This window comes from Rhamphochromis longiceps, linkage group LG7 (genome assembly GCF_057381845.1).
Source record: "Rhamphochromis longiceps isolate RC_006_pf linkage group LG7, R_longiceps_female_GT1.1, whole genome shotgun sequence".
Lineage (NCBI taxonomy): Eukaryota > Metazoa > Chordata > Actinopteri > Cichliformes > Cichlidae > Rhamphochromis > Rhamphochromis longiceps.
The window spans coordinates 17,162,687-17,190,203 of NC_140563.1; the positions used below are offsets into that span (position 1 = coordinate 17,162,687).

The 27,517-nt window shown below is 40.8% G+C and overlaps 1 protein-coding gene and 1 long non-coding RNA gene across 5 annotated transcripts in view; both read right to left on the minus strand.

The window, feature by feature from the left end:
• The window catches only part of tasor2 (transcription activation suppressor family member 2), a 35,317-nt gene extending 15,310 nt beyond the window's left edge, over positions 1–20,007 (minus strand). The window contains exons 1-16 of one of the 4 annotated variants that reach the window (XM_085412588.1): positions 19,371–20,007; positions 18,921–19,069; positions 18,535–18,630; positions 18,372–18,444; positions 17,015–17,106; positions 16,791–16,928; positions 12,552–12,685; positions 12,415–12,431; positions 10,978–11,077; positions 10,775–10,869; positions 10,580–10,686; positions 10,252–10,324; positions 10,074–10,145; positions 7,827–9,923; positions 6,389–7,115; positions 5,782–6,241 (exon numbers count right to left, since the gene is read on the minus strand). In XM_085412588.1, coding sequence (XP_085268714.1) covers positions 5,782–6,241; positions 6,389–7,115; positions 7,827–9,923; positions 10,074–10,145; positions 10,252–10,324; positions 10,580–10,686; positions 10,775–10,869; positions 10,978–11,077; positions 12,415–12,431; positions 12,552–12,685; positions 16,791–16,928; positions 17,015–17,106; positions 18,372–18,444; positions 18,535–18,630; positions 18,921–19,069; positions 19,371–19,404 — 4,464 coding nt within the window. In that variant the 5' untranslated portion in view covers positions 19,405–20,007. Of the gene's footprint in view, positions 1–5,766; positions 6,242–6,388; positions 7,116–7,826; positions 9,924–10,073; positions 10,146–10,251; positions 10,325–10,579; positions 10,687–10,774; positions 10,870–10,977; positions 11,078–12,414; positions 12,432–12,551; positions 12,686–16,790; positions 16,929–17,014; positions 17,107–18,371; positions 18,445–18,534; positions 18,631–18,920; positions 19,070–19,370 lie in introns of all 4 variants that reach the window. The other 3 variants (XM_085412587.1, XM_085412586.1, XM_085412585.1) reach the window with 3 other exon arrangements.
• Positions 404–2,927, minus strand: LOC146665119 (uncharacterized). Its single transcript, XR_014912559.1, has 2 exons — positions 1,635–2,927; positions 404–1,367 (listed from the first exon to the last, which is right to left on the minus strand). It is a non-coding gene; the product is annotated as an uncharacterized LOC146665119 (long non-coding RNA).
• Positions 20,008–27,517: the final 7,510 nt, after the last annotated feature.

The following is a 27,517-nucleotide window of genomic DNA, read 5'->3' on the forward strand; positions in this document are numbered from 1 at the left end:
GTGGAACTGGTTTGATGTTTGTCCGTCAGATACACGACAAAGCACATTTTTTTGCAGAACATGCAAGCGGCCGTCGTTATTGTCGTATTTGTCGTATTTGTCGGACTAAGATGCTCTTAAATCTGGGAGTAATCTGGGTCCTAAACTCCGTATGCTTCAGGTCAAACGAACACTGCAGCATCACTGAGAGTTAAAAACTGTCTAAATTCTTTCATCTTTAATAAAACGATCAGCATTGCTGCTATACCAGGTGTAACTATGAAGTTTAACTTCCAGGCATCCATGAAAACAAAATTTATTACATTTAACCAGAGGCGGAGCCAGACATTTGAAACACCTGGGGCTTAGCCCAAAAGGGTAGTATGCATGTGGGATTTTTTTTACTTTTTTTTGGGGGGGGGGGGGGGGGGGGGGTAGAAATGACTGAAAGATTAATAGGCTCTGTTTTGAGTTTTGTTCAAAGAAAGAATGACTTCATATAGGGAAAAATATATATCACATGTGCAGGACACCTTAAACTAGTTTTTTAATTAAGCAGCAAGGCAGAACAAGGTCAGGGCTGTATCAAGACACGAGGACTAAACCCCAATTCAACCAGACCCAGAACTGATCCAGAATTAAAACAGGACTACAACAGTTCAAAATCAGGACTACTTGGGATTTAACCAAGACAGAACCACAATCAGAACTAGATGAAAGTAGCACTAAAAATCATCATATACAGTGGGGCAAAAAAGTATTTAGTCAGCCACCGATTGTGCAAGTTCCCCCACTTAAAATGATGACAGAGGTCAGTAATTTGCACCAGAGGTACACTTCAACTGTGAGAGACAGAATATGAAAAAAAAAATCCATGAATTCACATGGTAGGATTTGTAAAGAATTTATTCGTAAATCAGGGTGGAAAATAAGTATTTGGTCACCTCAAACAAGGAAAATCTCTGGCTCTCACAGACCTGTAACGTCTTCTGTAAGAAGCTTTTCTGTCCCCCACTCGTTACCTGTATGAATGGCACCTGTTTGAACTCATCATCTGTATAAAAGACACCTGTCCACAGCCTCAAACAGTCAGACTCCAAACTCCGCCATGGCCAAGACCAAAGAGCTTTCGAAGGACACCAGGAAAAGTATTGTAGACCTGCACCAGACTGGGAAGAGTGAATCTACAATAGGCAAGCAGCTTGGTGTGAAAAAATCAACTGTGGGAGCAATCATCAGAAAATGGAAGACATACAAGACCACTGATAATCTCCCTCGATCTGGGGCTCCACGCAAGATCTCATCCCGTGGGGTCAAAATGATCATGAGAACGGTGAGCAAAGATCCCAGAACCACACGGGGGGACCTGGTGAATGACCTGCAGAGAGCTAGGACCAAAGTAACAAAGGTCACCATCAGTAACACACTACAACGGCAGGGAATCAAATCCCGCAGTGCCAGACGTGTTCCGCTGCTGAAGCCAGTGCATGTCCAGGCCCGTCTGAAGTTTGCCAGAGAGCACATGGATGATACAGCAGAGGATTGGGAGAATGTCATGTGGTCAGATGAAACCAAAATAGAACTTTTTGGTATAAACTCAACTCGTCGTGTTTGGAGGAAGAAGAATACTGAGTTTCATCCCAAGAACACCATACCTACTGTGAAGCATGGGGGTGGAAACATCATGCTATGGGGCTGTTTTTCTGCCAAGGGGACAGGACGACTGATCCGTGTTAAGGACAGAATGAATGGGGCCATGTATCGTGAGATTTTGAGCCAAAACCTCCTTCCATCAGTGAGAACTTTGAAGATGAAACGAGGCGGGAGTTGAAAGTCCGTGTTGCTCGGTGACAGCCCCAAAACATCACTGCTCTCGAGAAGATCTGCATGGAGGAATGGGCCAAAATACCAGCTACTGTGTGTGCAAACCTGGTAAAGACCTATAGTAAACGTTTGACCTCTGTTATTGCCAACAAAGGTTATGTTACAAAGTATTGAGTTGTATTTTTGTCATTGACCAAATACTTATTTTCCACCCTGATTTACGAATAAATTCTTTACAAATCCTACCATGTGGATTCATGGATTTTTTATTCACATTCTGTCTCTCACAGTTGAAGTGTACCTCTGGTGCAAATTACTGACCTCTGTCATCATTTTAGGTGGGGGAACTTGCACAATCGGTGGCTGACTAAATACTTTTTTGCCCCACTGTACCTGCACTACACTTGTTTTTTTAATTCTACCAAAGTACACTATTTAGATTGAGAAAAGTTTATATAATTATTTAGCCTTGTTGTGCAAACAAGCCTGCATAACTTAATAAATATAGAATTTGAAAAATAACAAACCTAAAAAGAAACACTAGGTACGAGATACATGAGTACCTATGATACGGTGATACTTTTGGTAAACGACCATTTGACTAACATGTCTGTCTCACCTGCTCTTGTTCCATCTCTTGTCCTGTGGAGGTGGCATGGCACAACACAGAAGAGCCACCTCCACAGGACAAGACTCAGCAGTCCATCTGCATCTTAAGGATAAAGGACACTCTTTCGAGGATGCCAATGTTCACATTTTGGACAGAGAGGACAGATGGTTTGAAAGAGGAGTGAAAGAAGCCATCTATGTCCACTGTGAGCGGCCATCTTTGAACAGAGGCGGGGGTTTACGACACCAACTCTCTGCCATCTATAATCCAGTTTTGAGATCCCTTCCCAGACGCCTTAACGCCCACTCACATCCTGGGCCATCTGACCTCAGGAATTCGCATGATAAGGTGGGGCCAGGTTTCACAATGAACACACCCGAAACTCTGGCTGATTGGGACCCACACCCAGGAATAGAGCAGCTGCCAGAGAATTCAACATTAATGAATCAATGGTACAGAAGTGGAGGAAGCAAGAAGAATGAGTTTACCGTATTTTCACGACCATAAGGCGCACTTAAAAGTCTTAGATTTTCTTCAAAAAGTACGGCGCGCCCTATAGCGCAGTGCGCCCTGTGTGTTGTAAGGAGGACGTAGTAGAGAACACCATGAGAACGCTAAAGGGTGAAGTGTGGGCGTTGATCGTATATACCGGACAATCGCACATACCTGTATAAAAGGACAGGTATGTGCATTATGTGGAACATCGTTGTTTTAACAACCCTGAAAATGGCAAAGAGACACGCTTATGAAGCACAGTTTAAACTGAAGGCCATCAGCTATGCGGAGGAACATGGAAATCGAGCAGCGGCGAGAGAATTTAAGATTAACGAATAGATGGTTTGCAAATGGAGGAAGCTAGAAAACAAGCTCCGGCAGGTCAAGAAAACGCAGCTGAGTTTCCGCGGACATAAGGCGAGGTGGCCCGAGTTGGAGGAAAGACTCGAGCGGTGGATCATCGAGCAAAGAACGAGCGGGAGAAGCGTTTCGACGGTCACCATTCGGCTAAAAGCAGTTTCACTAGCTGAAGAGATGAACATTGAACATTTCCAAGGAGGTCCGTCTTGGTGCTTTCGTTTTATGAAACGGTGCCATTTTTCCATCCGGACCAGGACTACGGTAGCGCAGCAACTTCCAGCAGATTATAAGGAAAAGCTGGCCATCTTCCGCTCCTACTGCAGCAAACACATCGGCGACAAAAACATCCAGCCCAGCCACATCACAAACATGGACGAGGTCCCGCTCACTTTTGACATCCCGGTGAGTCACACTGTGGAGAAGAAGGGGACCAGCACGGTAGCGATACGCACAACGGGGTATGAAAAGTCTTCTTTTACTGTTGTGCTTGGCTGCCATGCTAATGGACAGAAACTGCCGCCTATGGTGATTTTTAAGCGAAAGACTTTGCCTAAAGAGAAGTTTCCAGCAGGAATCATCATTAAGGCAAATGAAAAGGGCTGGATGGATGAGGAAATGATGAAAGAGTGGCTGAGGGAGGTGTATGTAAGGAGACCAGGTGGTTTTTTCCACGCATCACCATCGCTCTTAATCTGTGGCTCTATGCGTGCCCATCTCACAGCCGATGTGAAAAAACTAGTGAAACAAATTAACTGTGAGCTTGCTGTCATTCCGGGAGGCCTGACAAAGGAACTCCAACCGCTGGACATCGGTGTGAACCGCCCGTTCAAAGTAAGGCTGCGAGCGGCCTGGGAGCGATGGATGACGGATGGAGACCACAGTTTCACCAAGAGTGGAAGGCAGCGCCGGGCGAGTTACGCCACAATTTGCCAATGGATTGTAGATGCTTGGGCTAACATGTCTGCTGGCACTGTTGTTCGAGCTTTCGCAAAAGCCGGCATCATTTCCGAGGAGCCGCACGGCACGGAAAGTGACTCTGACAGTGAAGAAAGTGAACTTGGCATGTTTGATGGAGATTTAGCGCAGCTGTTCAATTCAGACACAGAGGATGAGGACTTCGATGGGTTTGATTGATGATAAAAATGTGAGTACCAAACTTTGTTTTGCTCCTGCTTTATTTTTAAATTTTGTTTGTTGTTGATGATGACGATTGCTGGTAATAAAAATGTGAGTACCAAACTCAGTTTTGCTCCTGCTTTATTTTTAAATATGCACACTTGTATGCTTGTGTGTTGTTGATGATGACGATTACCGGTAATAGAAATGTGAGTAAGGTACCGAACTCAGGTTTGCTCCCGCTTTATTTTTAAATACGCATACGGTACTTGTATGCGCCCTATAATCCAGTGGGCCTTATGTGTGTGTTAAATACAGTAATGGCACACATAACAGACTGCGCCTTTTAGTACAGTGCGTCTTATGGTCGTGAAAATACGGTAATAAAGTTTGATTTATCTGACTGCTTTGTTTCGCTTAATGTGCCTTATAATCCCGTGCACCTTATGGTCCGAAAAATACGTACTGCACACTGCAGTTTAATGTTGCAAAGCACCTCTTTTTAACTTCAGTGGATATTATACATGGTTATGCTCAGGATATGTCAGCCCATTTCTACTGGAAATGCCTTTTGGTTAAACTTTCAGCAAGGAATTTGCATTTGCACTGTTACATTTTTATAAAGCTTTAATGTACATAAAAACCAGCTTCTTGTTTAAGTGAAAATAAATAGAAGGTTGTCTTTTTGCGCTAGTAATGTTGTGGAGTTGTATTTTGTCTCGCATCAATTATATCGTCAGTTATATCGTTATCGCAAATTTTCAAATATATATCGTGATAAATATTTTTGGCCATATCGCCCTGCTCTAACAGCAGATACTGTTAGCCTTTTTCTTTGTTGCTCCAAGGTAAGAGCTGAAATGTCCTTGTTTCGCATCATCCAGGTATTTGAGCTTTATGAGTGTAAAGATATGTGGAAGCTTCCCAAGAGACTGAACACAAATACCACTTCATGATCTATACATTTGGTTGTATTTTGAATTCAGCAACATAGGAGGACAAATTTAGACTAAATGATTAGAGTCTTTCCCAGGCCATCCAAAAGACGTAGACAGATTTATGGCTTTTCTCAACAACAATGCGCCATTTGATGACAAATAGCCTCATAACATTTAGGACACAATTTACTGGCACTGGGCATTAATTAAAATTCTAACAATTAGACTAAATGACTAGTAAGCCTGATACTGATTAGTGACAATAGTGACAATTAATCAGCTAGTTGACTAATCACACAGATCCCTAATCCAAACATCCTAGCTGTCTAGACCTAAAATTTCTGAGGTGTAGCTGAAACTGGAAAACCATTTAATTTTAAAAGAAATTAATTCATATATTATTCATATTGTATGTTTGAAGTAATAGTAATGTTAGAACCAAACCTGAAATGTACTTGCCTCATGAAGCTCTCCCAGTGGCTTTAAAGAATTCAGTGTTTCACTGGGTTCTTTCTGTTCACTGGAATCAAGCGACCCTTTTTTGTGGATTTGTGGATGTGAAGTGACTGACTGTAGACAGGTGCTGGAATTTTTCAGTGACAAATCCAAAACCACAGAATCTTGATTCAATATGGTGTCATCCTTTTGGCTGAGGTCCAAAGCATTTGACAACAAAGGGTCTGAAGTGTCTGGTACACTTGGGCAAGAAGCAGCAGTGTCTTTATGCTCAAATATAGTTAAGCCAGATACAACTGCACTCGTCATTCCCAATGAATCATTCTCTTCTGAGCAGGAGTACGCAAAATTTGACTCAACGTGAAAAAGGCGTGGTGTTGACCGACTGTAAAACAAGCCTATCCACATGTGGACAATTAGCCGCACCTCTTCATTAGTGTCTTGAATGGAGAAATCCCATGGCCTGTTGAAGATATCAAATTGTACAAAGGTTAGCTACATAACGACATCTGAAGTAAATGTCAGCGCTATCAAAATAAACAAGAATAACTTTTGTCAACATGTTTAACTTTATGCTGACATATTACTGGATAAATAACTGTGTACATACCCATGCAAAGCTCGAACAATAGTTTTGTCTTTTGGATCGCTTGTAAACTTGCTGTCCAGATTAAAGTCATAGTTTTCTTGCCAGTGTCTTGTGATCTTTATACATCCTTCCATATTAACAAAAGTACGGGAGTATCTGAACTTTTGTCTGCAAGCCATGCGCTTTTTCAGATATTCTGGTGTCCTGTCGTATTCACTTCTGTCTTCTTGACCAACAGAGGGCTGTAGTGTTTGAAATCCATACATTGTCTGGTCATGGTGCAGAAGTCTCGAAGAATCACTTACAAGGGATGTACCTGGCAAACCCAATAGTAGAGAGGAAGATGGGGGCAATGAGTAAGCATGTTCTTTAGATACCAAACCAACGAGTTCACCGTTTACTACAAGGTGGCTTGGTGCAGGAGACTCATGTGGCTGAGTGGATCTATCAGCAGGCTGTCTAAGCAGAGCATGAAGAACTGACTCTTGTTCAGCACTGGTAAGGTCTTTTTTAAGGTCAGACTTCTTCAAACTTGTCTCAGGTTTTCTCTCAAATGATGGGTTTGGTTGTGGAGGGGCCTGGTCATTATTGGCACTGAGTGCCAAGTCAGCAAGTAAGTTCAAAGCATCTGCAGGTGAGTAAGCCCTGTTCATTTTTTCAGTCTTCCTGACAGAATTATCGCTAGTACAGTCTTTGTTTTTGAGTTTTTCACTGGCAAAACAAGCTGGAGTTTGAAAGTGCAACCACCCTGTGAAGACAAAACAGAGAAGAAACAAGAGAAACAGCATGAAAATAAAATGTAGCACATTGAAAGCACTTGAAATATACCAGTCTATTATCATTACGAATTTGTCACCAACATATTAAGTATGCCATTGTTTAGAACAAAGGTGTTGGTTTATTTAGCCAATAATGTCAACCCTCTGGAGATTGATAGGGCTAGCAAAAATGCAGCACAAGCAAAAAGGAGCAAAAGCAAACTAGCTGTTTTCACACAATTCCTCAATTAAACGAAGCACAAAGGAGGAAACATTCGCATCAACTGCATTCTCACTACTGTGGTTTATACACTGAGGTGCCCAAGTACAATGTATAAGAGATAAAACACAGGGTGACCACTTCCTAGCTTTAAATTCCCCGTATTATTATATACAGATATCGCATTAGGCACCTGGCAGGTTAAAGATTGTTTCATGTTTCGTTACATTAAGCATTTGTGTTCTCACATGCATTTAAACTAGGTAATTGTGACAAAAGTTCAAGGTTGCTGTGTATGTGTGAAAACAGCTCACAAGTTAGCAAAGGCTTTGCAAAGTGCAGAAGTAGCATGCAGAGGACAGTTATGGGAATGACAGAGTCAGGAAAGGGGTTAGTTTGTCCTGTACATGACAGAAGAGATTGCACATATCAGACAAAAAACAAGCGTTCCACACTTTATAATTACAAAAACATAACTTACATTTCTTTTTGATACATTCTGCAGAGATGCTTTGGTGCTTTTTGAGTGTTTTTATCCTGCCCCGTCTTGTAAAAATTGATGAAGCCCTATGCAAGATTTGAGGTTGCTTGTCCTGAATCATTTGTTCCTGTGTCTTTGCTGTGTCCGTCTTTTGCTTGGAGTCCTGATCCTCTGTTTTTTTCAAGTTCTCCGGTATCACTTTAGGGGTCAGGCCAAGGGCAAACGCAAACAAAGGGTCAACTGGCTGCACCTTTTGAACTTCCGTGACCACAGCATTGGTGGTTGGGGTATTTTTATCATTACATGTCAGCGCCTCAGACTCAGTGTCCGCTCCTTTGGTCTTCTTGAGACAAGGCTCAGTGTCCCGAGGAGTATTTGGAGCTGTGTCCTCTGTCACAAGATCCGTTTTCCTCTTTCCTCTTAAAAGTACTGATTTTAGTTTCCTCAACAGAAATTCACTCTTAGTTGGGCACTTTTCAGGGGAGAGGTTCTCAGAGTGTTTTTCCTGAACTGCTTGTGACGAAACACTGTCTGTGGGTTCATTATTTGAGGAATTACTTTCTGGATTCAAAGGCAATGAACTATTACCATAATTTGACTCCCTTGAAATTTTCTTCTCAGGATTAACATCACTAACAGTGACGTTCTGAAGATCATTCCCACCCTCCACTATGTTAGCAGCCTGCATGTCTTCCACTGCTGTCTCTGGAGCAGTGCAAGACTCTGGATCCGATTTGACCACGTCATCAGCATTCACTGGGGCATCAAGCAACATTTTTTCAGAGCACTCTTCATTTTTGTTAGACTGGAGCTTATCCTTCAAAGATTTAATTTGATCAACAAAGTCTGTAGAGCCGTGAGGCACCAAAATCTTTCCACATTCACTGATGATTGGTTTAAGGTCCCAGCGCTCGGTTTTCCTTCTTAAAGGGCAATGCTCAGGATCTGTTTTTTTCTCTTCTGCTATGGGTAAAGCAACCATAGCTGATCTTAGTTTTCTATTTTTTGGAGATAGTTTTCCACATTTGCGCTTACGCCGTTGTAATTTCCTCCAATTTGAAGGATTACTCAGCTGTGGGTGATCTGGTATTTCCTTGGTGTGTTCATCCTTCAGACTGTTTACATTGTCATTCTCCACTGGTGTTTTGACTGTCTGTAAAGTAGACGGCACAACAGAAGCTTTAGATGCTTTTTTCAATCCCCCAGAACCTCCTGTGTGTAGTTTAAGTTTTGTTTCTGTGAAACTAGTGACCTGAGGTATATTCAAAAGCTTTTGAGTATAGCCAGTCTCATCACAGAGAGAGTTTACTTCTGCTGCTTGTAATTTTGCTCTTAGATTTAGAGTCTCATTGCTGACACTTTGTTCTGCAGAAGTGATGCTGACAATCAGCTCTGCAGGAAGGTCATCTGATGTAGGAGGAGTGAGATTATTTGCCACCACATCATCAGTTTTGTTCAGTTCACTGAGGTCACTGGATTTTTCATTGTCTTTGGAAGAAGCTCCCAGTTGCAAATCATTTGGAACCACATTATGAGGCACAAATGCTAAATCATCTTGTGCTCCGGTACTTGTTGTAACATTGTCTACAGATGTCTCAACATTTTCAGAAGATTTCAGGTCTGATAATGTGTCTTCGAACACTGTATTAACAGGGTCTGTCAACTCCTGAGGTGCCTCCTCAGGAGACGATATACAGATATAGACATCATCATCAAGATCTTCTCTCCTCCGCTCCTCTTGTCCAGCTGCAAGAATTTCTGAAGCTCTAGATACTGGCAGTTGGAAGGAGGTTGGTCTGCTCAGATATGACCTGAAGCTCTGCATTGCCCCATCAGTCCATTCAGGGGACGAGTACAGGTGGGTATCCGGCACATCATACTGAAATGGAAACATGCTGACTTCCCGAGAAGGACTTGACGTCAGACCAGGATTTATCAGTGCAGTGTAACTCTGCATATGCTGAGCCAAGACTTCACACAGTTCTTCACTTGGGTCGATGGGCGTTTTCTCAGCTTCACCCTCAGCATAGCTTAGTACAGGCAGAATCCGGAGGATTTCTGATGTCATAGAAGGGTTCTTCTGTCCAAATTTGGTATCTGTGAGAAATCAAGCCAGAATATTTGTTTAGTATCTGCTCTTGTAATTAAACTGCCTTAATGGCAAATTAAGCTCTAATAAATGCTAGTTACAAAATTTAGAATGATTTAATACATTTATATTCAGTGTTTAATAAATGTTACAATGACCTCTCATTACAACTCGAGGATCTGGAAACACAAACAAGCCCTGCAGGACTTCACTTGCGCAGGACCAAGCATCTAGGGAAGAAAAGAAATTTGTGCATGATATGTAGCTTTCTAAACAAAGACAAAATTTTGTTATGCAACTGACAAAACAGTATACTTAAACCATTTTAAGTCTTACCATCATATGAGAGAAAATGGGACGAGTGCAACAGGATAAAAAATCCACCATCTCGCAGCAAAACAACGAGAGCCTATGTGTAAATAAGTAATGGTTTTTGGGTGTTAGGTAAGTCACACTCAACCACATACTGTCAGCTGCATATAAGAGAGCCTAATATTTTATTGCACTGGAAATTTCCACCGATGAAATCATTCACAGTTTAGTCTATCAACAATAAAATAGTTTGTGAACAGTTTAGCGCTCAATTAATTGCTTTAGTTGTTTCATAAAGAGTTTGCTTGGTCCTCTGTGTTTCATATTAGATTGATAGTAAACAAAAACTCACAAGATCTTTCTCTTTGATGTCCCACAGAAGCTGAACAAGTGAGTTGGTTTCTTCTGCCTCAGTAGAAACCAACTCATACAGACTGCAGTACAAGCCATCCAGAAAGACTGAAAGACAGCAAAATGCCACATTTATTAATATGTTTACTTCCCCAAGATTTTACCTTTAAAAATAAAAAAAATAACAACAGCACACCTTCACCAGTGAAGCAGGTTTCAAAAATAGCCCTTGGTAACAGCTGTCGTAGATCTAACATCGAAATCACCCAGTCAACGTTCACCACTGGTGGTCTTCAACAGAAAAAAAAGTGAAAGCACATAAAATAGCTTAATGAAATCTAAATGTTCAAAGCCAAATAAGAATTAAATCTCCCTTTTCTATGTGCACATTGAACTTACAGCTTGGCAGGTAGTAAGGCCCCTGCTTTAGACCTCAGCCCAACATTGCATAACTGCCTGCCGATCTGAAGCTCACCTCTCCAAGGCAAGTAATGAAAAACTGAAATGATTTAATACAACAGCAAAAATGTTATGCATGAAAAAAAAAATGCAATTTTCAGTAATGATAACAAAACAACAACAAAAGCACGTTCACTTGAAAATTGCAATAAATATCTATTATGTATTTAGTCATGTATGAAAAAAATATAAAAAATAACAAAAAAGATACACCCTCCGTCAATTATAAGGTTTTCATAATAGAAATATTATCTAGGTTAAGTAATTAGGTTGAGGTGTTTTTCCGCCATTTTGTTGTAGATTTACTGTTGTACTTGTAGTCATTGTCCTGTTGATTGACCTAAGCTTTAGCTGTCCGAAAATTGGCCTCACAGCTGACTCAAAAATTATAATCCTGCCACCACCATCCCTGATAATTGCTAATAAGGTATTTGTACTGAGACGCTGTGTTTGTTTTTTCATTTGATTATGGCTAAACATCTCCATTTTTATCCATGTCCCAAGGACAATGTTGCAGAAGTCTCGTAGTTTGTTATGCTACCACGCTCTTTTGAAAGAGAAGAGGTTATACTGGTAACTCTTCCAAACAAGTCTCTACTTGTTTTTTTCTAATTACACAGTCACAACCTTAATAACATTTAACTTGCTATCTGAGGCCTGTAGGGTCTGCGATGTAACTCTAGCTTTTTTTTGCAGTCTCTCTGACCATTGCATTGCCTGACCTTGATGTGAATTTGCTGGAAAGAGTCCACCACTGGAATGACTGCTCATTGTCTTGAATGCTTCCCACTTTTGAATAATCTTTCTTAATGTACAATTGGAAATCACCTTAAATCCCTTCCCAGAAAGATGGGAAGCAAATAATCATCATTGCTGATATCTTCTCTGCATTATGTTAAAACACATTTAAATGTTTTTAAGGCGTTAACACCTTTTGTCCCTTTAACATCACATGGTCTAAAGACTAGTACCCTTTCTTGTCCTAATGTCAAAACTTATGATGCGATTGCATTTAAGCTACGTCCAGATGAACAGAATCAACTTTTGGAGATTGCATTTATGCTCTAATTTATGGTCTTTTGTGAGTGTGTCTGTATACACTGGATCTTACAGTTTTTTAATGTTCTTATTCTGTGACCCTCCTATTTTATGTACAGCACTTTGGTCAACTCTGTTGTTTTAAATGTGCTCTTAAATAAGGTTGGTTTTCATAGGTGATTTATATGGGGATATAAATGGGGTAGGTGAACTACATAAATGTAAAATATATGTAACAAAACATATTCTACAAAAACTAAACAGAACCCTCATAAAAGTGACCCTCCAGCTCCTTGAGAATCTAAATTACGTGTAATCATAATCCCAGCCTTTACTTACATAATTTTTTCTCCTTGCTGAAAAGAAGAAAAAGAAAAAAGTCAGTATGATTTTAATAATCTCACATTGCATGGAATGGTATCGGACTAGAACATGAAGATTTAAAAAACAAACATGTATATGTGATAATAAAATACCATTTCTCCTGAGGTGATGCTATTGTTGCTTTGGTATCCGTATATGAAAACAATACAATAGCAAACGGACAAGCAGCACTGGGAGATTGTGCTGTAGCATTGCTTCCACCATCTAGCAACTCATACATGTAACACTGCAAGACAGAACAAAAAAGGTACTTGAACAGCCTGGTATGCTTTCATTTTTCTTTTTGAACATGCACTTATTCATAAAAGGAAGTAACTAAGCAAGGTTAAAAAAAAGAAAACAACAACAACAAAACCACCCCACCACCGGAATGCTACAATACTAATAACAGAGGACTTGTTAAGTTGACATTTATCAATGATATACCTCAGGCAAATCAATTAGCAAATGAAAAGTTTTTTTTGAATGTGCTCCATAACCCCCCCCCCCCCCCCCCCCCCAAAAAAAACAAACTCATTAAATGAATATCTATATAGATAGGGTAATGTGTAAGGAACAAAGGGATGCCACATCCTTTGATGGAAATGAAAATTATCAACCAACAGACTGCTAAATTCAAAGACACCCCCAAAAGTGAAAAACTGATGCAACACACTCTATACATTGTATGACCCCCACACCCTTGCATGCCTGACAATGTTGGGGCATGCTACTAATGAGAAGATGGGTGGTATCTTGGAGGATGTCCTCCCAAACAAAATGCTCCGAAATGTTGTTCTATTAGACTTAGGTCAGGCGACCCTGTGGGCCACCTAATGGTATCAATTCCTTCATCTCCAAAAACTGTCCACATACTTTTGGCACGAGGCCAGGCATTGTCCTGCACTATGGAAAATGCCAATTGGTGAGCCCAATTGGCATAGAATACCAACACTGTGAGCACAAGGCCCACTAGAGAAAATTCAGGCCTTCTTGGGATTGTGCTGGAGGAAAAAGCAAATGGTAATGGCATGTATTGATGTGCCATCCTGAAAGAGCTGGACTACTTGTGCAACTACTGTGGGATCCAAGTATCACCTCATGCTGCCAGTAGTGCCATTGACCTATCCTAACCCAAAAAAAAAAAAGTCAGAAAAGATGAGGAGGGGAAAAACATCAGTGGCCTCCATGTGTAAAACCATTCCTCTTTGCGGATTGTCTCGTAGTTGCCCCTCTAGTGCACCTGTGGTTGATTTCATTAACGCCTAAGCAGCTGAAACTGATTAACAACCCAGATCAATAGTTTAATTGACTTGATGCTATATTCTGATTAAAATATAATATATATCCTTCAGAGATAGATAGATAGATAGATAGATAGATAGATAGATAGATAGATAGATAGATAGATAGATAGATAGATAGATAGATAGATAGATAGATAGATAGATAGATAGATAGATAGATAGATAGATAGATAGATAGATAGATAGATAGATAGATAGATAGATAGATAGATAGATAGATAGATAGATAGATAGATAGATAGATAGATAGATAGATCTGGGCCATATTATACCGTTCACGGTAATACCGGTATAATGTTAGGCAACGATAGGAAAATGAAATATCGCGATAGAATATGAGTAAAACGCGCATGCGCAGTGCCTTTGTTTTCATACGCACATGGCCGATTGTTGAGTGAAACAGATGAACCAGAACTGGTTTGTAAAAATGGTGCAACTTCAGTGATGTGGAACTGGTTTGGTGTTTGTCCGTCAGATACACGACAAAGCACATTTTTTTGCAGAACATGCAAGCGGCCGTCGTTATTGTCGTATTTGTCGGACTAAGATGCTCTTAAATCTGGGAGTAATCTGGGTCCTAAACTCCGTACGCTTCAGGTCAAACGAACACCGCAGCATCACTGAGAGTTAAAAACTGTCTAAATTCTTTCATCTTTAATAAAACGATCAGCATTGCGGCTTTACCAGGTGTAACTATGAAGTTTAACTTCCAGGCATCCATGAAAACAAAATTTATTACATTTAACGGAGTTAGAAGTTAGCAGGAAGCTAGCGGAAGTTAGCTCGCTAGTTTCGCTAGTTACCTAAGCATGATATAGCATGTTCTGACTGAGAGATTTCTGAAAAAATTCAAACGTACAGCTCTGCTATCACTTCCAACATAAATGAAGACAGGAAACTAAACAGCAGTGACGTTTGTAGGGTTACTGTAGTTGGGCTAGCTGGTATATAATGATGTGCTACGTGATCGCTAGCGACACAGCTATGTTAGCATAATATAAACAGTGAAGCTGGAGGACGAACGCTAACACTTTTCCACTTATAAAAGTTAACGTGAAGGTTCCTCATAGTTAGAGACAAATGCAAGCGCATGGCAGGATGCTGTAAACGGACCAAACTTCAGTCAGGAGAACAACTGAGATAATCCATCCACAATACAAGGTTAGTCATTCATATACTGCAACAACATGGGAATAGAGCAGCTGCCAGAGAATTCAACATTAATGAATCAATGGTACAGAAGTGGAGGAAGCAAGAAGAATGAGTTTAATAAAGTTTGATTTATCTGACTGCTTTGTTTCGCTTAATGTGCCTTATAATCCCGTGCACCTTATGGTCCGAAAAATACGTACTGCACACTGCAGTTTAATGTTACAAAGCACCTCTTTTTAACTTCAGTGGATATTATACATGGTTATGCTCAGGATATGTCAGCCCATTTCTACTGGAAATGCCTTTTGGTTAAACTTTCAGCAAGGAATTTGCATTTGCACTGTTACATTTTTATAAAGCTTTAATGTACATAAAAACCAGCTTCTTGTTTAAGTGAAAATAAATGGAAGGTTGTCTCTTTGCGCTAGTAATGTTGTGGAGTTGTATTTTGTCTCGCATCAACTATATCGTCAGTTATATCGTTATCGCAAATTTTCAAATATATATCGTGATAAATATTTTTGGCCATATCGCCCTGCTCATTCATTCATTCATATATATATATATATATATATATATATATATATATACCGTATTTTCACGACCATAAGACGCACTGTGCTAAAAGGCGCAGTCTCAGTTATGTGTGCCATTACTGTATTTAACACACACATAAGGCGCACTGGATCATAGGGCGCATACAAGTACAGTATGCGTATTTAAAAATAAAGCGGGAGCAAACCTGAGTTCGGTACCTTACTCACATTTTTATTACCAGTAATCGTCATCATCAACAACACACAAGCATACAAGTGTGCGTATTTAAAAATAAAGCAGGAGCAAAACAAAGTTTGGTACTCACATTTTTATCATCAATCAAACCCATCGAAGTCCTCATCCTCTGGGTCTGAATTGAACAGCTGCGCTAAATCTCCATCAAACATGCCAAGTTCACTTTCTTCACTGTCAGAGTCACTTTCCATGCCGTGCGGCTCCTCGGAAATGATGCCGGCTTTTGCGAAAGCTCGAACAACAGTGCCAGCAGACATGTTAGCCCAAGCATCTACAATCCATTGGCAAATTGTGGCGTAACTCGCCGGGCGCTGCCTTCCACTCTTGGTGAAACTGTGGTCTCCATCCGTCATCCATCGCTGGATGTGTTTGTCGCCGATGTGTTTGCTGCAGTAGGAGCGGAAGATGGCCAGCTTTTCCTTATAATCCGCTGGAAGTTGCTGCGCTACCGTAGTCCTGGTCCGGATGGAAAAATGGCACCGTTTCATAAAAAGTGAAAGTGAAACTGCTTTTAGCCGAATGGTGACCGTCGAAACGCTTCTCCCGCTCGTTCTTTGCTCGATGATCCACCGCTCGAGTCTTTCCTCCAACTCGGGCCACCTCGCCTTATGTCCGCGGAAACTCAACTGCGTTTTCTTGACCTGCCGGAGCTTGTTTTCTAGCTTCCTCCATTTGCGAACCATCGATTCGTTAATCTTAAATTCTCTCGCCGCTGCTCGATTTCCATGTTCCTCCGCGTAGCTGATGGCCTTCAGTTTAAACTGTGCTTCGTAAGCGTGTCTCTTTGCCACTTTCAGGGTTGTTAAAACAACGATGTCCTGCATAACGCACATACCTGTTCTTTTATACAGGTATGTGCGATAAAGTCAACGCACACACTTCACCCTTTAGCGTTCTCATGGTGTTCTCTACTACGTCCTCCTTACAACACACAGGGCGCACTGCGCTATAGGGCGCGCCGTACTTTTTGAAGAAAATCTAAGACTTTTAAGTGCGCCTTATGGTTGTGAAAATACGGTATATATATATATATATATATATATATATATATATACATACACACACACACACACACACACACATACACAGAAACTTGTTTACCTGGGTTCTCTCAAATGCAAGGAAGGAGCTGGTTTGTGCAGATACTGAAGGGAACTGTTCGGACACATGGCAGTCCAACCCCACAGTGGGTGCTGTGAAATTCTGGGTATAGTTTTCTGAAACCCTTTTAACTTTACCCTGTTAATAACAGAGAATAACAACATTTTTGTGTTTATAACAGCAGGAACAATCCTTCTAGAAACATCCATTTCTTTTTTCAGTACCTTTGTCAGCCTGATGATGGCGATGTAACCAGATTTCCCATGATACCAACGATTCAGATCCAAACAATCAGAGTACATCGATATGTAAACACCTTTAAATACACAGAAAATTTAAACTTAATATGTTTTCAGTCAAAAATAAACACAGTGAGGTTCAATTATTTGTAATAGGACTTCATAGACAACTATCATGGTGAAGTCATAACTCTGAAGTCGCTGTCTGTCACTCCCAGAGTAATACAACCACACCTAGGAAAATGAATGTCTCACACTTCCAAGAACACACCTCATTGAGCAACAGTCTGACTGAATTACCTTAGGTACTGCAGTAAACACTAAATTTCAACAGACCATAACGGTAACATTTATCAGTTTAGAATAAAATAAAATCTAGTTACATAGTTAAAATGCAATAACATGCGTTTTCCTGCTTATGGTACAAGTAACTGAGTCAGTTTTGAAAAAGAAAAGAAAACTTCATAGAAAATGCTTGAAAAATAGTGACATACTCAAGAGCAAGTTATAAGGCGAGGTAGACAGCCACAAACTAGTCTAAGAAGTCTGTTCCGTCTTGTACTTTTTAGACTTTTTTAATTAGGAATGTCAAGTAACAAACATGTCGAGAATTACAACATTTATGAGAGAAAGGTCATGAAAAAAAACCTATTGCACAACTGCAAGTCTGCACAGGATGTGCAGCAAAAAAAACAAACAAAAAAAACCACTGGCTGAGTCGATAACATGTGACACACTGAAGCTGTTGTTTTAAAGTGTCAAGCCGGTGCCATTTTCTCCTACAGTTCACTGCAAAACAGCTCCATAAAAACGGACTTTGACCAAAGTTTGCTCTTGATAACTGCTACTCTTTATCACAGTCCGTACTGGGCCCCGTGGGTGTCCCAGCAGCATTTTAAACTGGGAGTTTTAAGGCTAAACAGAGCTAACAAGAATACAACTCGCAGTGCAAAACAGAAAGAAATGCCACAGTCTTCCTTAAACACCAATATCCCGAAAACCTCATGTAATGTATAGTTTCTGTTTCACACATTCTTTCACTTTCATTTGTATACATTCGGGGCTTTAATTTGCTTTCACTTTCAAAACAAGGCAGCACTGGACAAACAACATGGACTATTCTTTAGCTTGATCTGCAAACATGAAGGACAACTTATATCTGGCCTTTAAGGTAAAATCCTGCTTATTAGTATTGTTATAGGTTTACAGCTAAGGAATTTATTAGAATAAGATTTTAACGTTGAGTTTTAACACATAGATATCATATGATATCAGGCTCAGACTGAGGGAGGGAAGGACACGGTGGAGGATAAAAAATACATGTATATATATATATATATACCTTTAGAAGGATCTCCCAGAGTTGTACATGTGCTATTTCCAGTGAGCACACCGGTTTCTCGGAGTGCGTTAGCCTTTAAAACAAAAAAAAAAAGGAGCACGGTATGAGGATTCGGTTGATTGTGTGCGTTTTCTCAGCTGTGTCTGTGACCTCCAGTCTGTACCTTGTTGACATCGTCAAAGAGCAAAAAGCCATAGGACTCCTCTAGATCCTCGTCTGAATACCCAGCGTCTCTCCTTTTTGCTCGGAAGGCATTGTACTGATACAAAACAAATTTTAAAAAAAGAAATAAGGAAATCAGAATAAAGGCTGTGCTTCATGTAAGAGCAGTTCCTGTTTCAGGCATGAGAAATTTTACCCTTGTGGGATTTCTTATGAGCTCAAAAGAGGGGAAATCTTCAATATTATATGTATAAAAGAGAAACAAAACCCACCGCATGTGTATAAGATACCATCTGGTGGGGTTTAACGACCACGTGTTATTTAAATGTGGTTATACTGGGGCTATATAAAAATCTACTTAAATGCTGGGGAAAGACTTAGACTAACCTTTTCTTCCAAAGTTGGATTCTTTACCAAAACAGCAGACTTGTATCTGAAACACTGCTTCGACTCATCATACAAGTATGCACGTTGAAGTGGAGCCAAGATACTGTTTTTAAAGATGTCAGAAGAGTCTGGCACAGGTATCAAGACACCTAAAGAAAGTGGACAGAATGCAAACATGAGCGCAAAATCCACGAGAGACTGGAAAATTACAGGCAACTGCGGATTGGATTTCAACCAAGGGGAAAAAAACTCTCCGAGCTGTTTCTCAATCCTGGAACAGGCTGTCCCCATTGGATATCCTTATCTACGCATTTATTTTCAGTTTTAACACATAACATTAGCAGGTGTCGAGTAAAGCAGGAGAAAAATCTCCCACCACACGACTTTTTTTTTTAAATCTTGAAGTGAAAGTCGTATAAGTGGTGCTGGTGGGGGGAAAGGGCTCATCACCTTTACTCGAGGCACCACCATTCCCACTTTCCATTGCTTATGAAATCTGTCGGCCTCCCTTTTCCTTTCGCTGAAAACTGCTCTCCCCGGATTCAAACATCACAACTCGGTAATTAGATCCCATGTATCCCACGTCAGATAAACCTTTCAAAGTCACTCGAGCTCCTGTCGCCGCCGTTTCAATAGACATATTAACACGAAAACCAGGAAGTTAGAAAATAGCTGTTTGTCCACAGCACGTAGAAGCAAAAATATCCACGTAGCTTCACGTTTATCGTTTCATAAACAACGCGTCTGTTTACTCATGAAAGCCCCTCAGTCCTCCACATGCCTCCTCGCGTGGGGACTCGGCGTTACTGTCGTCGGTTTCAAAAAGGAAACAGAAACCTATCGAGGCGAAGCATCCATCTTGAAAGTCTACACCGAACTGTGTTCGCAAGGCAGCTGCTGAAGCAATGCTGAAGCTAGTTTGCGCCTGCGGCTCACTTCTCCTGTGTGTGTGCGTGTCCGGTTTTTCCTGTCCCTTTCCCTCCTCCTCGCGAAGAAATACTGATTTATAACAACAAACAAGCTAACACCGTGGGGTTATATTTGAACGCTAACTCGTTATCAACTGGTTTGATGGGTTATATGGCTGATTGAACACCGTAACACGGTTTAGATAAACTACGGGAGGTGCGGGGGGAGTTATGGAGATTAGTGCTAACACGTCTTTAGCACGTTCCCATGAAATTTGGTTTCCTGGAAAATCCTGTTTACCAAATGCACAGGCAAACTCACGGTAACTTAACTAATCGCTATAAAAACTAGTGGAAATGTGCAGCTGCCTGTTTAGTAAAAATAAATAAAATAAAGGGGGGGGGGGGGGGGGGGTCGTGTTCTGCATGAGTCTATTTAAAAGGTTTTCTCTGTATAGACTGCTATGTTATGGTGGGCAGCTTCGCCTATATCGCTATCAAAGGTTACAGCACCTAACTAATAACCTGGTTTGAGTACCTACTTCATTGTGATTTTTTTTTTTTTTTTTTTTTTTTTTACATGGAGTGGGACATTGCTCTAAGTCCATAGTTCACCCTTTGAGACACATGACAGCCTAGTTCCTCTGCACATCTGTTTGTTCCTCTCATTATGCTAAGAGCATGTGCAGTGCAAGTTAACACTGTGAGCTGAACAAAAACAAATATTTGATATGTTCCTTTATCTCGAAATAGCCTTTCTGCATACTGGACAAAGACACAGCTTCCTAGTTTGAAGAGTCAAGCCAGTGCAGACGTGCTTCGAACCTGCATTCTTTTTAATGGCCACCTGGGGTGATAGCTGTGGTTCCAAAAAGACTTAGACTATTCCAAATAACTTGGATCTTAGATGTCAGAACTCGGGAATGGCATCAATCCTGAGTTAGCGTATTCCAGAAAAAGTGAGAAAAAAAAACAGTATTTATTTTTCCAGATATCACAATAAATATGGCATAATACTTACTTATGGGTGACCGTGGCTCAGGGGGTTGGGAAGCGTATCTGTAACCGGAAGGTCGCCGGTTTGATCCCCGGGCTCTCTGTCCTGGTCGTTGTGTCCTTGGGCAAGACACTTTACCCTACTGGTGTTGGCCAGAGGGGCCGATGGCGCGATATGGCAGCCTCGCTTCTGTCAGTCTGCCCCAGGGCAGCTGTGGCTACCCTGGGGCAGACTCCACCAGTGTGTGAATGAATAGTGGCATTGTAAAGTGCTTTGGGTGCCTTGAAAAGCGCTATATAAATCCAATCCATTATATTATTACTTTTTACTTAAAAACACTGATGCATGGATAGAGCCTGGTTTTACAGTTTTGCTACTGTTTATGGCCCATGCTACCATGTTGGATTGTTAACGTCAGGTTCAAATTTTGGTTGGGAACTCAGAAATTCTGACTTCTCACATCTGACCATTGCAACATCTCCCTCTGTATAATCTGTAAATCTCTGAGCTTCTGTTCTGATATAGAATTAAAAAACAGTGTTAAACACTGATACGGCTTTACAGCTGTGTCTTCAGCCAACCTTTGGTTGCAGCAACACAACATGCCAGGTTGCAAAAATTGAGATATGCAGCACTGGCAGAAGTTGTGGCTTGTGACAGTGGATGCGACGCCAATCAAGTATGCACACAGGCCTAGAGGCCTATCTGTGACTTCTTCCTCTTTGTGTTTAACGGCGGTTGGCAACCAACGTAAAGGAGCATTACCGCCTCCTACTGTTCCGGAGTATGGGTCAGACTTACAGCTTAAGATAACCTTTATTAGTCCCACACGTGGGAAATTTGTTTTGTCACAGCAGGAAGTGGACAGTGCAAAAGTTATGAGGCAAAAATTAGAATACAATAAGAATAAATACAGTACACAACTGTACAGAATAGAATAAAATAAAATACTATATACAGTAGAATAAAATAAAATAAATATACAATAAGATAAAAATAGAATACAAATACAAATACTATATACAACTGAGTAAAAATACAACGATGACAGAAAGGATTATTGCACTTAGTATTATTGCATATGTATGGATGTGTGTGCTTGATCAGTTAAAGTCTTTATTATGGAGTCTGACAGCAGTGACTTACAATCTGTATCCAAAAAAACAATACAAAACCAAAAAAAAAAGACCCTACACTCTTTCATAAACACCTATATCCTTCAGAAACCCCACCAGTTCCCTCACCTGTGCCCTACTACCCTCCAACACACAGATTAAATTCCTCAATTCCCCGCTCCTTCAATCTATTCTGCAGAACTTTCCTCTCCACATCATAACCCTTGCACCGCAGTATTACATGCTCTACCATCTCCTCCTCCTCCTGGCACACTCCACAAAGCCCTGTCTGATGTTCTCCCATCATCTGCCTCCAAACAATACCTTTTGCTTCAGATCCGCTGCTTTTAATTTCCATCTCAGTCCTAGTTAGTCAACGCTCCTTTTGCCAACCTATCCACCTTTTCATTTCCACTGATTCCTACATGAGCTGGCACCCAAAGAAACTGAATATTGCCACCACAACACCTTATTCTGCTTATAGTCTCCAGAATAGTATACAGCATACCCTGCCTTGTCTTCGAACAAAATGATTGTAGACTTGAAAGAACAGCTGCCGAGTCAGAACACACTACCACCTGCCTGATTTTTGAACACTCTACCCATTTCAATGCTACCAAAATTGCTACCATTTCAACCGTGTACACTGCCAGTCCATCCGGAGTGCGTCTGTTTATTTCAATATTTTTTGACGGAACTGCTATTCCAAACCCTGTAATTCCTGTATCTGGACTTTTAGCATCATCCGTGAACACATGAATACACTCAGGGTATTCATTCAAGCTGTGAAAATGAAATGCTGAAACAAGATCGACTCTTCCTTTCAATTTTCTCTTCAGATCCAGCAAGTACCAGTGCACAGGAGGGGTCTCCAGTAACCATGAAGGAACCACAGGGAACACTCCTGCAGGACATATTTTAAGTTCATACACTTGACACTCCTTAGCCCACTGATTCCCCACCTTTCCAAAATGATCCTTCTGACTTCTTCCATACTCCCAGAATTCCAAAAGTACCTCCTTTGTGGGATGTGCGTCACCATGACCACCAAGATGAACCCAGTAATTCACAGACACTTGCGTCCTCCTAAGATGCTGGACATTATGAACAATGCTGGGCATCCTCTGCACACGGCCATTAACAACCAGAAGAGTCTGTTCAGTGACAGGTTGCTTCTCCCAAAGACAAGAACTAACAGACTTAAAAACTCCTTTGTCCCACACGCCATCAAACTGTTTAACTCCTCTCTGGAGGGGAGAGGGAGGGGAAACAGGAGGACAAAGGAGGGGGGAACAACTAAGTTGTAGTGCCTCTTCACCTCACTGTGCAATACCTTTGTAAATAGTCAACGGTGCAATAGACTCAATACTTGAAATGTGCAATTCACTTGTATTTTTATTTTTATTCCTATTTATTCTATTTATCCCCTTCGTATATTTTATTTATATTGTCTCTGTATTTATATATATGTGTGTGTGTGTATATATATATATATATATATATATATATATATATATATATATATATATATATATATATATATATATAATATTCTGTAACTCTGTAACTTCTGTCGGTGCTGTGCATTTTTGGAAATCGAATTTCCCAGAGGAACCCACCCGAGGGATTAATAAAGTTCTATCTAATCTAATCTAATCTAAAGATCTAGGGGCATTTCTCCCATCTCCACCTGTAGGGCACTGACTGGAGACGTTTTAAAAGCTCCACAGCACACCCCAAGGGCTTCCGATTGCAGAACATCCAAACATCTCAACACAGAAGGAGCTGCTGAACACCCATAATCGAAGACCGATCTAATTAATGCCTGGTAAAGTCTTTTCAAAGCAGAAGAGCTCGCTCCCCAACCCCTCCCAGCTACACACCTCATAACATTAATAACTTTTTTGCATTTGGTTTCAATCTGGTTAATATGCTCCCTCCCTTCATATCAGTCTTGAATCAAACACAACACCTAAGTACTTAAAAGAGCTCACTTTCCCAATTACCTTGTCATACAGTTTCAATGTCAAAGTCTCACTCACTTTTCTTTTGGTAAAGAACATCATTTTTGTTTTTTCCACTGAAAACCTGAATCCCCAGTCAAATCCCCACTCAACCACCAACAGCCTCCTGAACCTTGCCCACTAGGTGCTCAATATTTCTTCCTTTTTTTCCATAACATACCATCATTAGCAAACAAAGACCTCCTAATTCCCTCAGGAACATCAGAAAAAACATCATTGATCATTATAACAAAAAGCAGGGGACTAATCGCACTGCCCTGTGGCGTTCCATTCTCAACCGTGCACTGACTAGAAATTGTAGACCCAATTCGCACTTGGATCTTCGTACCAGATAAAAAGTCTTGGATCCAATTGAATGTCCTGCCACCAATACCCAACTTATGCAACTTGATTAAAAGCCCATCCCTCCACAACATATCATATGCCTTTTCTATGTCAAAAACACTGCCAAAACAGACTCTTTATTGGCCTGCGCTTTCCTAACAACATTCCCAAGTCTAATAATAGCATCAGTTGTGTTCCGAGCTGTCCTGAAACCACTTTGGTAATTGGCTAAAGCCCCTTTTCTTTCCAGCTCAAAGGACAGTCTTGCATTATCATACGTTCCATTAACTTGCACACATTTGATGTAAGAGCGATTGGTCTGTAGCTATCTGGTTTAGATGGATCCTTCCCAGGTTTTCTTATTGGCACAATAACAGCCTCCTTCCAAGTACTTGGGAGCTCACCCTTAATCCAAACTGTGTTAACCAAACACAGCAGTTTATTAAGCGCTTTCGTACCAAGGTTCTTCAAAATTAAATAACAATTTTGATCCTTTCCCGGGGCTGTGGGCTTCGTTTTTTGAAGTGCTCTCACCATTTCCTCCCGAGAAAACACTGCATCCAAACTACTGTCTATGTGTGCCTTTCTTACTAAATCCTCCAAATACCGTGTTTTAGTTTGGCACATTCTGTCTTTTCCCAACACTGATATGTTATCAGAGCTATGAATCTTAGCAAAAGTTTTCACCATAACCTCCACTTTTTCCTGAGCTGTTACAAAGTTCTGTTGGCCTGAAGATAGAACTGGGTAATCCCATTCCCATTCTTCTGACCATGCCCCAGACCTCCCCCACTGGAGTGGTTCTTCCTATTTTAGAACAGAACAACCTCCAACTGCTCCGCTTTGCTTGTCTCACTGTTCTTCTGACCACTGCCACTGCTTTTCTGTATGCAATCAGAGCTTGTTAAGGTTTCTTTGGAGAAATTTAAACGCCTTGTTTCTTTCCTTTACAGCAATTCGACATTCCTCTGTCCACCATGGCACCTAAGTCCTACTTTCCTTACCTTTACTGGTTGGGATTGAGGCCTTGGCGGCTACCATAAGTACTTCAATAAACTGATCATTCATTTGATCAACGCTACCAGACTCATCAACCTTGTCAATCGTTTCCTCACATAATTTTTGAAATTTTGTCCAGTCAGCCCTATGAAAACTCCACTTCTTATGCACCTCTCTTAGAGATACCTGTATCTTCCCTCCAACATCACAGAAAGCAGGATAATGGTCACTGCCTATGGTAGTGTCTGTTCTGATGGTCCACTGACTTATTCCTGCAAGGACAGTTGAGACTAGAGTTAAATCCAAAACTGACTCTGTTCCATTAACAACATTACATCTGGTCCCCCTACCATCATTCAGGCACACCAAATTGCATGTATCCATCAATTCCTCAATTACCTTACCATTTTTATCTGTGTGTGTGCCTTCCCATACTCTGCTATGGGCATTAAAATCCCCACACCAAATAACTCTACGACAGTCACTTCCTTCAATTGAACGAAGACACGGCAGCTCCAATCTGGCGCAAGGATTGTAGAAATTCACAATAAGATTTGGTTCATTCCTGTACCAAACGTCAATAGCAACATACTCCAAATCATTGCCTTTACCCAGGAGTCTATATGGAATGTCTTGTTTGACAAACGTTGCACACCCTCTCCCTCCACCACGGTCCCTGTCATTTCTTATTATCTTGTAACCATACAACACAAAATCCAAAGAAGATTTAAGCCAAGATTCCTGTACACAAATGACATCTGGTTTAACATCAAGTAGTTTGATGAAATGCTTCAACTCTTGGCCATTGACCTACAGACTCCTTGCATTCCATTGAAGAATAAGTACCACGATTACGTAAAAGAACATCATGTTTCCTGACTTGACTGATAATTGAGGTTGTTCCTCACTTCTTCCCATGTCAGTCCTACTAACCCCAAGTGGTTAATTGCCGCCTTAACAATGAGCTGAATTTTCTCCTGCTTAGATCTCACATCAGCTGTGGTGTTTATCACTCCTGCAATGAATGTAACCAATGCCATCTTATCAATAACCACACTATTTGTGTTGATCCGGGTAACTCTTTGATCCCGAGATGCACCCTGTCCTGGGTTGACGTTGACCTGTTCACTCACTCTCATCACCCTCACTGCTTCAGGATAGGAGATCTTCTTCTCCACCCTCACTTTTTGAATATGATTTTCTTGTTTCATTCTCTCACATCCAGCATACGCAACACTGTGACTCCCACCACAACTACAACACTTTGGTTGAACTCCATCTCCACATTTCCCATATTTGTGATCTCCACCACACTGAGCACATCTCCTCTTTTCCTTACAGTTTTTCGCTAGGTCTCCAAACCTTTGACAGTTAAAGCACCTCAGAGGTTTTAGGCATTGCTCCAACCAATTTTGCCAGCAGACGCCACTGCCATCCGTCCTCTCTCCTTGATCCACCTCCCCTACCAACAAAACACCCTCCAGCCCTCACAGTATCACAAGCTTTCAAAATCAATCTCACCTCCGCTCTTGCGACAACATTTCACCCACTCTATCTGTGACTTTCTGGCAGCACCCACTCATGAGGGAAGAATGAGTATTTCCCAACTGGCTGGAAGAAATCCTCCTTGTTAGCATATTGCTGTTGTCCCAGTTTGCATGGGAGTAACAGACGTGTCTATGGACACGTTGCAAACCAGTTGTGCCTTTTGAAACAAACTGGTGGCAGCACTGAGGAACAGCTTTTACTCTGAAGGTGAACCTTTTACATTTCTGGTTTGCGTTAAACTTTTCCACGTTTTACTATTACTGGACTAGTAGTTTTCGGGGGGGGTTTTTCTTCCAAATATTTGTAGTACATGAAAAACTAATGGCAACCACGGTTATGTTACTCTCTCATTTTGGGAAAACATGAATAATTTTGCCATTTGAAGTGCTAGAAAGTATATTGTCCAAAATATTGTCATGAGCTAATGATTTGTGATTGACAAGTCATTAGCCAATGCAATTTCAGTCTGATGTGCCCTTCTTCATAACATAGGGTTTCAAAACAACAAAATGGCAAAAATGCTCATCAAAAGGCTTCAAAACAAGACTTCACTAACCAGTTTGCAGCTGCAGAAGTAGCTGTCTTTTATAGATAAGATAAGATAAGATAAGATAAGATAAGATAAGATAGAACTTTATTAATCCCTCGGGTGGGTTCCTCTGGGAAATTCGACTTCCAAAAA